This window comes from Mandrillus leucophaeus, unplaced genomic scaffold (assembly GCF_000951045.1).
Source record: "Mandrillus leucophaeus isolate KB7577 unplaced genomic scaffold, Mleu.le_1.0 Scaffold605, whole genome shotgun sequence".
In the NCBI taxonomy this organism is placed as follows: domain Eukaryota; kingdom Metazoa; phylum Chordata; class Mammalia; order Primates; family Cercopithecidae; genus Mandrillus; species Mandrillus leucophaeus.
The window spans coordinates 590,002-604,383 of NW_012106531.1; the positions used below are offsets into that span (position 1 = coordinate 590,002).

Consider the following 14,382-nt stretch of genomic DNA (forward strand, 5'->3'; position numbering starts at 1 on the left):
TGATCTCGGCTCAATGCAACTTCTGCCTCCCGGGTTCAAGCAATTCTCTCTGCCTCAGCCTCTAAGTAGCTGAGATTACAGGTGCCTGCCACCACGCCTGGCTAATTTTTGTATTTTTAGTAGAGACGGGGTTTCACCATGTTGGCCAGGCTGGTCTTGAATTCCTGACCTCAAGTGATCCGTCCACCGTGGCCTCCCAAAGTGATAGGATTATAGGTGTGAGCAACTGCACTTGGCCGCCTGTTCAAATAATGATGAATATTCTTTGGTACTATACCAAAGCTCAAAACACAGTTTCTTAATGTGGAATCTGAAACCACATCAACAAACTTTTCCTACTGGCACATTAAAAATCCAAATGGTGTTATTTTACATTTTGAATGTATCTTTTACCTATGAATGATTTTGTTGTTATAATACACTGATCATGTGGAAAATACTGGTTAAGTTAGGCAGATCTTCCAAATGTTCACATATTTCATTATATAGCATGAAAAGAATCACATTTGCTATCACCAATCTTATCAGAAAAGTCTAAGCACTGGGAAGCTGTCAAGCTCATAGTGGTTGATAGCAGCTTTCTAAAATTCTAATTTTTGTTTTGACATCTCATCTTTTAACACTGGTGAAAAAATATTTAAGTTGTTTTTCTTTTTTTTTTTTTGAGATGGAGTTTCGCTGTTGTCACCCAGGCTGGAATGCAATGGTGCAATCTAGGCTCACTGCAACCTCTGCCTCCTGGGTTCAAGCGATTCTCCTGCCTCAGCCCCCCGAGTAGCTGGGATTACAGGCATCTGTCACCATGCCTGGCTAATTTTTGTATTTTCAGTAGAGATGAGGTTTCACCATGTTGGCCAGGCTGCTCTCGAACTCCTGACCTCAGGTGATCCGCCCACCTCAGTCTCCCAAAGAGGTAGGATTATAGCCACCGCTCCTAGCCTTAAGTTGCTTTTCTTGAAGTGACAGTCTAATTCATCTTAAGAAAAATATCTTCCAAATACCCAAATCTAAATAATCATAGTTTGTTGGTCACTCATTTAATGTTCCATGAAAGAACTAGTTCGGCTTGCAACTCTAACAACCGCACAAATACTTCTCCTTGAGAAACTATTGTATTTTGGTATGTGGAAGTGCTTTATGCATGCATCCCATTTCATCACACACAATATTACAAAGGCACGTATTTACTAAGAGTCAAGATTTAATAAAATTAATTTCTATTTCCTTGTCAAAGGCATTATCAAGTGTAACTGCCATTTTTTTTTCTCTTTAATGGCTGATACATAGCAATAATGAATATAGTTTCTACAGCTGTAGCCTTAAATTGGGAAAAGGCACCAATAGTTTTACCCACCACTGCAAATATCAATGCAGGGAAAGAGGCAAACAACATCACAGTTTTATCACAAAATTAGTTTTGACCTAATAGACCCCAGAAAGGGTCTCAGGAACTGCCTCCCTCCCTCCATCCTCAGGGGTCTGCAGATCATATTTTGAAAACTGATGTTCTAACAGATGGCTGGCCAGTCTTTTCTCTGTTATAAATGAATCTAAAAATTATAAAAACTAACATATCCGTTGTAACATTAACTTACAGGCACTGGGGAAACTCTTTTTCTCCTTACTCCTGGAGATTCTGATTTCACTGTGCGACCTGATGGGGAGTTGCCAGGAGAAGGACTGCGTCGGCCTTTGGAAGCTGGTGAAGCCGCACTCGCCTGGGCCTCTCCTGGAGACTCAGCTGCCAAGTGATTCATTTCAGATCCATCTCCTTTAACTGGGATTGGTTTTACCACCTGAATCAAAGTATTCCAGTATTTTGATTACTTAAAAATATAAAAGGTAAGTAAATGTAAATATCATAGACTAGGAAATAAACTTAATGAGCTTTTGTTATGAAATATACCAGTATACCAGACAACATATCAACTTTTATTATTACTTTAAGCTATTAATGTAAAAGACTATTTTTACCTACACAAATTTCAGTCATTTAGGATTTAACACTAGTTAAAATGCAACCTCTTCCCTTACAATTTTGTAATGCATACAAAACTGCAGAAATGGTATTATTTGTTATTATATACCCTAACTCATTTAACACTCAAAAGTAACAATCAAAGGTTATTAAACAAATATGAAAAATAAGCACTCATAACTTCTATAGTCAACTCATTCAACTACTAGATCAAAGACCTCGGTATGTTTTTATTTGTTTTGACAAAATGTAGAACCTTGAAACAACACTGGGCATAATTTCAAATAGTTTGATGACTATGCAATCATTTTGCCCTGCTTTTGTGTGTGTGTGGTTTTTTACGTTATATTACAACAATAGGTTAGATATGTATCTCAGAAAACCAAAAGAGGTTAGAATTTTAAAGATCAATTTCTCAGGCAGAAATGCAGTTTAGAAGACCTGCCTTTTTTTTTTTTTTTTTTTTTTTAATTAAGGCTTTCAGACCTAATCTAGCCATGACCAAAGGCCAAACTCCACAGCCTTGTACAACTGCAGACCTTTCTGGACTTTCTCTCACTGCTCCTGTTCTATAGCCAGTTGCTGTGTTCACCAAACTTGCCTGACCCTTCCTCCTCCTGTGCTTTCCACTTACTCTCCTCCTAATTTAATACTCATCTCCAGCCTGCAGCACCCCAGGAGTACACCTTCACAAGAGGAAAATTTACCCATTTTTTTAGACTCAGTTAAAATTCTTCCTTTTATGAAACTTCCCTGAAGTCTACCAGCATGACATTCTTTCTCTTTCCTAAGTCCCTATTGCTCTTCTGCCCATCCCACACATTTGGCACCTAGTCACAAGTTGCTTTATGATATTTCATGTACTACTCTATTTATTACATATAAGTCTAATTTTCCCATTTGGAGATATTTACACTTTATGTTTCAAGAATGATTTGACACAACTTACTTAAAGTATAAAAACAGAATCAGACCTCCCAAGTAAACAGTAAACTTCTTAAGGATAATATGAAATCTGTAAACCATAAAATGTAGAGTGGCATAATTAAGCTTAAGGACTGTGTTATGCATCTTATTCCACACATCTCCTCCCTCTTCATGCATGTCTTATATACAGACAAGGTACGTATTTGCTAGAAAGTGAACAGTATAAAAACTAAAATTCTGTCTTAGAGAAATGGATATTCTTAGTTCATACGTAATAAAAAACAAACGGCTGGCTCGTTTTTAAAAAGTTGTGATTTATGCCCTACGGTATTCTCAAAAGATTTAGGCTCTGTTTGAACGCCTCCATCTAAAGGAGCTCAGAAAGCAGCACATTGAAACTTCAGATGTCTCTGTTTGTTTAAAAGTTCTTTATATTAACTGAGTAGTAATACGCCCTTTTAACTGCCAACCTTCTACAAGATGTTTCAACAGCACTTTCTCTTCTCTAAGATAAATCCTTAATTTCTTCATATTCATCTTCTGGCACAAATAGCTAAAATGGTGAGGGGTTCCCACCACACCACCTCACATGAGTAATAAATGGAAGAAATGTAGAAATTTAGCTGTAAAGACAAAGACTCATGGGCCCATAGTAACTTAAAGTGCTGGTACGGAAAGGAACAATTAGATTTATTCTGTAGAATTCCATGGGTTAGAATTAGAACCAGCGGGTAAAATATTCCTGACAGACTGCAGCTCAGTAATGAGGATATCGAAAGCCGCAGGGATTATGGAGTTAAGTCAGACACGAGTCAGTACTACGCATCTAAGAGAGCTTTCTGAGGCAATGGTAATGTGCTAAAACTGCACTGCCCAAAGGGTAGCCGTTGGCCACATGTGGTTACTAAGCATTTGAAATGTGGTTGGTGAGACTGAGGAACTACATTTTTACTTTTATTTACATCTAATTAATTTAAATCTAAACTTAAATAGGCATATGGGATGAATGCAGGGCAGACAATCATTTGGCAGGGGTGTACTTTAGACCCTTGTCAAAGTTTAGATAAATTTTAAGTTGCCGTTATCTGTTTTAAAAGAACAAAATAAACACAAACTTGCTGATACAGGTAAGTGCTAGGATACTGTAATACTTCTTCCTTTGTAAGAATGAAGACACACATTTCATGATGGTATTCTTGTAAGAATATATATTCTTATACCTATAGCAAAGGATGGAGTATCCCTGCTTTTTAAAATCTAGGACTCTAGATTTTCTTTCATCAAACCCCATACATTTTTAATTTACCTTAATCTCCATGGGTCTATTAAACTTTTTTTTTTCCAAGTCAAATGAGGGTAACATGCTGACATTGTAACAAAGTTGGAGAAATGCACATCTTACGCATGCATGTAAAAACCCAATTATTACACTTATGAATTACTGCAATTAAATATTTTCTTTCCTAGAAGATTTCTGAAATTAAGATCCTTGGATCCAGTCGTAGAGATAAAACATCTAAAACAAACTGGAAAAATTCTTTTTGAAATTTAGAAAGTACAGTATAAAACTCCAATGAAAGGATTTTAGATACTGACATGAGAGGGTAGTCTTGGTTTAAGCATTTACCCCTCCACCAAACACAACAGTTAAGTTCCCAGAACAGTTTAAGTTGTTTAATGAGCGTAGTTTTAATTATGGTTTCTTCCAAATGACCGCAATATCAAGTAATTAAAACTACTACATTTAAAATGAAGAAGAAAAGCTTACGAGAGGATCTATTTATGCTTACTTTTCCATTTCCTCCTATGCTTTCTTCCTTACAGCTGGTAACCCATAGCCACTTACCACAGGCCCTCGCCTATTTCTCCTTTCCAACCATTCGTGCTTCCACGCTGGCATACAGGTTGCCTTCAGTTTCTCCCTGATCATTCGTTCCTCTGGACGATCGTCCATCTTGTGCAACCCTTTGAGAGTTTCTTTATTCTCCATCTCACGACTAAAATGGATGGAGAAACAAAGAAAATGAGAAATTTATATATGAAAGATAATTTCCAAGAACAAATGGTTCTATTTTATACTTCCAATGGACATGTAATAAAAAAGCTAACTGCTAAAAACCCCAAATGACTTAAAGGTTGAAATGATTCTGAATTATATACTACTGACATATATCATGCAGACCTTTGTTCCACTGTAGTTAACAAAATGAATCCCAAGACATTAAGCACCGTATTAACAAATATATTCACTAAGACTGCATTGTTTTCAATTCTACCACCCAAGTATATAACAAATATTTAGAAGGGTGTATTATTACGCTTTTATCCCAGGATTTCCAATACATTAAGTCAATACAGACAGAATCTGGTGGATATGCTCATTTATCTGAAATAAGCTCAATAAATATTTAATAAGTGAAGTGAAACTTAACTACATCATCTATGATCCCAAAACAATTTTTCATAGCCTACATGATTAAATTTTTATTTTCAGAGAACAGTGATTTCTGACAAGCACTTGGGGTACTCTAAAAAGAATAAAAATTATCAGTACAAACATTTGATCTTTACTCCATTAAATGGTGTGGATTTACCAGAATAAAACAATCTCTAAACTAAGAACTGTTTGAGAATTAACTCTACGAAGCCTAATAGGCAAAGCATCAAGCTCACGAAAATCACTAATTTTAAAATATACCCACATCCCCATGAGCATACACGATATGCACAGATTTGAAAACCTGATTCATAAGCATGCAGTTAAAGCAACTGCACCTTGGGATTAGTAACAACTTTACAAATACTAAGCTAATTTCAGTAACTATTTTGAAAAGTTTATAAAGCTAGACAACAGTTTTTCTACACTGATATGAAAAGGAAATACTCAAGGAAATGCCCAAGACAAGAACCTCAAGTTTACTAAAAAGACAAATTCAAACTCCTCTAGGAATTTTCCAGCTAATCACAACTATGAAGTACAATCTTCAGAGAATCAGCCAAAGAAAAAAAAGAAGAAGAAACTACTTAAAAATAAATATTCACTAGAAAGGAAACAGTTAACCGGTCTCACTGAAGCATCAAGACTGTGAGGAAAGTAGAAGCCAAAATATTAAACACCTCTGTATCAGCGAATGGCCTAGATATTTTTAGAAATACAAAGAATACGTAACATTTGGTTTGAAACTTGCAAATGGGCATTAGGACCACAGAGTAAAATATTTCCTTACAGACACACACACACACACAAATACTGTTATATAGAAGCAATATGAGATTTTCAAAAAGTATGAAAAAAGGAGGATTATCTCATTTACTTATACGTGCTTGGCTGCTTTTTATGCTGATTATAAAATATAAATGTTAGGGGATGTGTGGAAGAATGTAAGAGAGGGAGGGAGGAGAAGAAGGAAAGAGGAAGGGGGGATGGAGAGAAGGGAAGAAAGCAGAGAAGAAAGGAGGAAGAGGAGGAAAAGGAGAGAGAAGAAGGGAGAGAAAGGAAGGTAGGGGTGAGGAACACAGGGGATAAAGTGTCTTCCAAAAAATCCACCCTGCTCAGTTGGTACTTATTCCAGGAGGCTCAGATTTGTAGGTAACTGAATTTATGTGGTGACTGCATACCAAAACTCACTTTCAAGTCTTTAGTATTAAAAGCACTTTCCCCCTCCAGTAACAATGTTGCAAGAGGTGGTTTGGTTCCTAGGCTAGTTTCCAAAAAATAAGCCTCATAGTGGAACTGCAGTGCATTTTTATACCAGAAACTCCTGCGCTCCTGGACCAAGGTGCTCGATCATCTTTCCTCTGGTCCTAGCTATCTCTCTTCCCACAAATCTGTTTCAGGAGTATCTCTTCTCTGTTACGGGTTTTCAGTTTCTGTTCCTGGCCCCCAGTCAAACACACAAAGGACGTTCCTTGTCTAAACAAATCTTCCTGGATGGCGTGGCCTCCTTAAAGTCTAATTTGTCTCCTTCCTTTCCATTTGTCTGAAAATACTATAATCTTTTAGACCAATTTCTTTTATTATAAATAATAGGGATAAGCATTCTAGTAGCTGAACTTTTACAAACATCTGAGATTCTTTTTTAAATTTTATTTTACCTTATTTATGTTTAAGGGCTATGAGATTATTATTATTTTGAGATGGAGTTTAGCTCTTGTTGCCGAGACTGGAGTGCAATGGCGCAACTGGCTCACTGCAACCTACTCCTCCCAGGTTCAAGTGATTCTCCTGCCTCACCCTTCCAAGTAGCTGGTATTACAGGCATGTGCCACCACGCCCGGCTAATTTTGTGTTCTTAGTAGAGACAGGGGTTTCACCATGTTGGTCAGGCTGGTCTCGAACTCCTGAGAGCAGGTGATCCACCCACCTCAGCCTCCCAAAGTGCTGGGATTACACCACGTTTGGCCTAAATTATTTCTTTAGAATAAACACCCAGAAATGGAAATGCTGGGTAAAAAATGTACACAAATGAAGATTTTTGATAATATGGGCAAATAATCTTCTAAAAATTTGTCTTCCATTCACACGTCCACCCAGGTCAAGCTGCTCTTACCTGGTCTGAATTAGCAACAGGCTCCTAAGGAGGCTTCTTTAACTTTGAATCTTACCCAGACTTCACAGTGCAGCCAGGGTTACCTCCTCCATTAAAATCCTCCGGTGGCTTGCCCCGGGCTTAGACTAAAATCCAAAATGTTCAGCCCAACCTAAGTAGCCCTGCACCATGTGGTCTCACCTCAATTCCTGTCACCAGACCTGCCCCCTCCCCCGCTTCTTCACTGCCTCAAAAACCCCACAATCTTTCCTACTCAGGGCTTCTGGACAGGCTGCTTCCTTTTCTGCCTACTTTTTACCTAATTTCTACCCACTCTCTAGATTTTCCTCAACTCCTCAGACTTTCCCAATTTCAATTAAGAACTCCCAATTCCATTCTTTCACAGCACTTGTATTTTTCCTTTAACATGGCTAATGCAGTTTGCAAAATGTTCCTCTCTTATGAACTGTAAGCTCCATGAGTGAGGGGACCACGTGTTATATCCATCTATACACCTAACATCTAAACACGTCTGGCTCATAATAGGTATGAACATATATTAAGTGAATGATCACCTATTAACTCTGGCAGTCCTACAGCCTTCCTAGTTTTAAATTTTAATGACTATTCTTATTAACTTTTTAAATAATTCTGTATTTAATTAAGACTAAATTTACAATTTAGATGTTATTCAGAACAACTTTCACTGTTCCTAAGTTAATCTGCAAGTATAAACCAAAGTGTTTTTCCTAGTCTCTTTGTAATAATTATGTCATTAATTCTAAAATTTGTATTTTTTCACATTTTAATATCTGAAATCTGAATGCCTCTTGCAATCAAATGTTACTGTAATTTAACTGGCAGGTTTTTTTTTTCCTTCATGGTATATAGAATAATGGTACAACTTACAACCACTGGGATCTCTGAATCAATGAAATATACAGTAAATCCTATTATATTTGTCAGGAATAAATCGTATCTACTCTATTTAATTTCTCTCTGAAATGGAACCAAACTCTGAAATTTTTTTTTACATACTTGTATTGTTTTTGTTATAATCCTAACATATAATCTTCCATTAAACCAGGCATACATAGGGTTATTTTTATCAGATGAGTGTGTGTGTGTATGTGTATGTATGGATATAGCAGTGATTTGTCATCCAATTAATATATCACAGCCATAGCAGGAAAAAAACCTTTTTTTAACCAAAGCTAATCTAAACAGATAGCTGTAAAGTCACTGGGAGATGAGAGCCATCTCCAATTCATGTTGGTTAAACACGCATGTTTCAGGGAGTTATTTTTGCCACACATTACCAAGAAACATACCTATTTTAAATAATAGCATATATACTTATGACCTTAAAAAAAATAACAGATTTTTTAGCAAAACAATGTGTTTTGAGAAACTACTTTGAAGACTTAAAAATAAACAAAATTGTGTTTAGAAAAATATGAGAAACTTAAGAACTGTTACAGATCAAGCTTTATCTTCATTTCCTGTTTATTTAGGAAACATGAGGTTTCTTGGTTTTGGCTTCTAGACATTCCTAAGAATGAATTTGTGACTGACATAGAACTTCAAGAACGCTTACTCCCTGAGGTTAGGTTTCTAGTCCTAGACTCTTCCTAGACCTACAAAACTCACCAGCTAAAACTCAAGATGCTTCAGGATCCCTTCTCAGGGAAACTGTAGTCAGTCTTCCCTTTATAATGTGGTGTCAGCCACTGTTGATTGTGCTAACTCTCTTGTAGGTCTCTCCTCTACTCTTCTGTGAGGACTTTTTCTCCTAGTTCTGTGTCTAATCATCTTCATCAGTACCATAAATTAGACTTTCTTCCTGGAGCCCCTTAAATACCAACTATGGCCCTCTTCTCATAGCACAAAAAAACTTCATAAATATACTATGATATTTTGCACCCATCTCTGCAGAAGACTTTTTTTTTTCCTGCCAGGAATATCCTTTGCCATCTCAATATGGCTTCAATGAAGAATTTCCTACCACCATTCTAAGGCAGTTAGCTGCTCTCTCCCTGCATGGTAAATATTAACTATATCATAAAATTAAGTATATGTTTAAGTATCTGCTTCCTTGTCCACATTGTGAGCTCTTTCAGGATAAGTTACCTCTCATTCATTGTTCTATCACACTGCCCAGGGTCCTGGATGGGCCAAAAAAGGTACCTGACACACTGCCCCCTTCTGGGAAGCCAGAGGGTCTGCCCAGTCCTAAGGGTGGTGGCTAATGCTTAAGGTGCTTTAAACATCTGAATCCAACCCACCGTCTATAGCTGCCTGGTCCAGGAATGTTCCTTGGTCCAATGACCTTCTATACTGAATGGTATTGTATGCCTGAGTCAGATCTCCCTTTCTGAGAGTTTGAAAGTAAAACACACAAATAGTGTCACTGCAGGAAGAGTGGCGTTTAACAGGGAAACAGAGCAAGGTAATAAGTAGAAACACTGAGACAGAAATAAGTGAGAAGAGAGAGAAATTAGAAGAAAGACAGGGATGAAGAAGTAACAAAAGCCAACCTAACACTTGTACCTGGGTCCCTTGATAAGCTGTTAGATGAGGACAGCCACTTTTGTACCACCCTGGATAATGAATGACTAGTTCTCCAGGAGCCAAGTGTACAATGGAGGAAACTTCTTGGTGGATTCTTTAATTTGGAATGAAATAAATTTTAACCCATCTCTGTTCCCTGCAACCTCAAAGAGTCTGACTAAAACATTAGTTCTACACAATGCCTGGCACACAGGGGACGTTTAATAAACACTTAAAAATAAGAATCCTGGCCGGGCGCAGTGGCTCACGCCTGTAATCCCAGCACTTTGAGAGGCCGAGGCAGGCAGATCACCTGAGTTTGGGAGTTCAAGACCGGCCTGACCAACATGGAGAAACCCCATCTCTACTAAAAATACAAAATTAGCAGGGTGTGGTGGCACATGCCTGTAATACCAGCTATTCGGGAGGCTGAGGCAGGAGAATCGTTTGAACCCAGGAGGGGGAGGTTGTGGTGAGCCGGGATTGCGCCATTGCACTCCAGCCTGGGCAACAAGAGCAAAACTCCATCTCCAAAAAAATAAACAAAAAGAATCCTACCAGTCTAATGTAATTTTTAAGTTATTAAATGGCTCATCTTTAGGAAGGAAATACTGTTTGTCAACAACTAGTGATAACGGAGAAATAACTGCCAGAGTGTCATCACAGAAAAATTATATTACATGCCAGACAATGGATTAGGTGCTTTACATGTATGAATTTACTGCACCCTTCCAGCAACCCTGTGAAGTCTTTTCTATCAGAGGCTTGGGGAGGCTAGGTTATGCGCAGGGTGATACAGTTTATAAGTGAAGGGCAGGGCTAGATTCCAACTCTCACAGGTTTGATTGAAGAGCCTGTGCTCTTTGCTGCTATGAGTGTTCACTGTCCAATCTGAGTTTGTTTTTACAAGAAGTCAGCACTTGTGCTGATTCCTATATGATGATAATACAAAGAAGTTTTGTAAGTTTTTACAACAATGACTATTTGATTATAATAATTTAAAAAGCATATTAATTTTCATTATTAGAGCATTTCACCGCAATAGAGGCAACTAAGACTGTAATGATCTTTCGTAGAAAGCCCTTCTGGAAGTCAATGAGATTCAACCTTAGTATAAATAAAGATTTCCATATCTTGATTCCTCTTAGTGTCCAAGGAACTTCAAGGAACCCTAGAAAATACATTAGATTATTTGGGACAGGCACAATTCAGAGTTAACTAAAGTCTACTCATGAAGCCTTCATAGCAGAAGAAATTCACACGCTACCAAACTCATAAGCCATATTACTGAGGAAAGAGGAGAGCAACGGAGGACCCAGCTTCCGAAACAATCGTAGTCCACTGTAGAACCCTTAAAGTGTAAGGTTCCAGGTAAAGGGCAGGAGCAGGAATGACTTAACTGAGGGTAGGAGATCATAATGAAACAGGAAGACTGACAGTTCCTTCCCACGGACAAGGCTAACAGCCACATGGGCTACTCAGTCAATTCTCCTGAGTAACTGAGGATAGGGAGAGCATAATGAAATAGGAAGACCGACGATTCCTTTCCACGGACAGGGCTAACAGCCACATGGGCTACTCAGTCAATTCTCTTGAGACACGGCTCTTACTACTCCATTTTACAGATGAGACAAAGGATACGGGAGGTTCAGTTACATGTTCAAGGTGATAAAGTCTGTATGCAAAAAACACTATGACTTACACTCAGATGAGTGACTTCACAGTCTGTGTCTTCTAAGAACAAAAGGAAAATGAATATGTACAAGTACTTTTAATCTGTTGACCTAGATTGCAAACAAAACCAAAACCAAAACCAAACCATCTTTTATCTCAATACTAAGACAATTCTATTTTCCAGTAAGACAGTTTTTCCAGAGACTATACAGTCTTTGCCAACTGTTGGCCTATTCCTTCTTCTAAGCAAGGAGGATTAAATAAACCATTGGAAGGGGGAATCTTCCATCTTTATATGATGCAACATTTATAACACAGGTAGGTTTACATAAGAAGTAACAATGTATAAAAATGGCTCACATTCTGAAAATTAGTTCCCACAAGATTTCATTCCAGGTTCTATTCAGTAAAGTTTGACCCTGACAACTAAAGACGGCACAACTTCTATTTATTTATAACAAGAAACAGGCACTACTACTTTCATCTCCCCACAGGGTAAATATCCTCTCTTTAGCAGAACACAGGATTGATTCGTTCTTTTTAAGACAGAGACGGTTTGGCTCTGACGCCTAGGCTGGAGTGCAGTGGCGCAATCTTGGCTCACTGCAACCTCCACTTTCCAGCTCAAGCAATCCTCCAGCGTCAGCCTCCTGAGTAGCTGGGACCACAGGCGCGAGCCACCACACCTGGCTCATTTTTTTGTACTTTTTGTACAGATGGGGTTTCTCCATGTTGTCCAGGCTGGTCTTGAACTCCTGAGCTCAAAGCAATCCACCCGTCTTGGCCTCCCAAAGTGCTAGAATTACAGGCATGAGCTACCACACCCGGCTAAAATCAGTTTTATAGTATGTTGAATCTGTATCAGAAATCTTTACCGGCGGAAAAACTATTTTAAGTATCGTGTGCAAACCTTCCTATTTAGGCCTTTGAGAGATATGGGCACAGAATTCACCCTCAAAAAGCTCATGTTCTGATTAACCACATCAACAGTTAAGTAATATGGAAGTCAAGTAACAAAGACAATAACACAACTAATTATAAACAATACATATAAGCAGTTTAATACCACCTTAGTGATTCTGATCGACTCATATTTATCATATATCCACATGATCATGCACAATAAATCCATCTACCCTAAATCAAGGATTAGTTTCCATTAAAACACCACTCCATTTGAGTTTTAAAATTAAAAGTATTATCCAGCACAATCATAGGATGTTGAAAACTAGAACACAGTATAGAAACATAAAATATATATAAAATATACATAAAATTAACCAAAATTAAAATAAGACAATGTATTAATAGATAATCATATTATAAACACACAATCACTGGCTGAACTAGACAAGGAAAAGGTAACTTCTTTGAGGGCAGGGCCTTTTCCCTGTCCTGCAGCTAGGAACAAAGCACCCAGAACAACAGATGTCACAGGCTTGATAAACACTCCCTGATTCAGAGTCAGAGTCAGAGTAGCTGGTTATCACTTCTAATCAACAAAGATCTAAGAAGTAACACCATGCAGATGTTACACCATCATTCCTAATGGACAAAATAGCCCTTAACAAATTCTACCATAAATTAGTGCCTCTAGAGACATGCAAATAACTTCAAAGAGAAAAGGTAAAGAACTTCAATGAGGAAAGGAAGAATATTCAAAAGGTTTTATTACTTCCAAATTAGTAAATTTGTAAGAGATTGGTTTAACAATCATGAGGCAACTATAATAAGAGGCAATTTACAAAAGGCAGAGAGCTACTAGTCAGTATCAAATTATTCTTAAAAATGGCAACTCTGTATGAATTTTTTTTGCAGTCAGTTACCTTTGAAACTGTCTATGAAATAAAGTACAAGCCCAAATCTCCCTTTAGAGAAGAAAAGTGAATCAAAAAATGTGTATTAACTGTACAGTTCTCCTATACTAAATGTTCTTATATGCTCAAAATGTACGAATATAGTTAAAGCAACTGATCCTCTACTGAATACTGAATAAACCTGAAGGGATTTCTAAGTAAATTATTACTCAGACTCAGTGTGCTATAAATTTCAGACACCACTGGAACATATAAAACAATGTCTGCATAAAATACTGACAAATGTAGACCAGGGCATTATTATGAGCAGAGAATACATTATTAAGTGAAGGAAAAGATTCTCATTTGTCTTCTTACAGGAAGTACATTTTTAAAAACTCGATTCAAGATTATTTTATGATTAAAAGGCATCTTTCTTGACCACAAATAGTCACAAGAATATGACTTCTCAAATATGAATTTGAGAAAACTGCCTTGCAGGAAAAGTGTTTTTACTTTTTTTGATTGTTGAGACCCAGCGTCACTCTGTCACCCGGGCTGGAGTGCAGTGGCAGGATCTCAGCTCACTGCAGCCTCCACCTCCCAGGTTCAAGCGATTCTGCGGCCTCAGCCTCCCTAGTAGCTGGGATTACAGACGCCCAACACCATGCCCAGCTAATTTTTGTATTTTTAGTAGAGATGGGGTTTCACCATGTTGGCCAGGTTGGTCTCAAACTCCTGACCTCAAGTGATCTGCCCACCTCGGCCTCCTGAAGTGCTGGGAATACAGGTGTGAGCCACCATGCCCAGGCAAGTCTTTTTTACTTTTAAACTAACATACAAACATTATGGATGTACTTCAACAGTTTCTGAAGTCACTGACATATTTAAGGTAAAACACTAAGGCTAAACTTTCAGGTGGCCATGT

General features: G+C 37.8%; 1 protein-coding gene across 1 annotated transcript in view; it reads right to left on the minus strand.

Moving 5' to 3' along the window:
- Nucleotides 1–14,382, minus strand: part of MAP3K1 (mitogen-activated protein kinase kinase kinase 1, E3 ubiquitin protein ligase) — an 89,220-nt gene that overhangs the window by 31,398 nt on the left and 43,440 nt on the right. Inside the window, exons 8-9 of the mRNA XM_011999872.1 lie at nucleotides 4,752–4,902; nucleotides 1,596–1,796 (exon numbers count right to left, since the gene is read on the minus strand). Of these exons, the coding sequence (XP_011855262.1) occupies nucleotides 1,596–1,796; nucleotides 4,752–4,902 (352 nt within the window). The remainder of the gene's footprint in view (nucleotides 1–1,595; nucleotides 1,797–4,751; nucleotides 4,903–14,382) is intronic.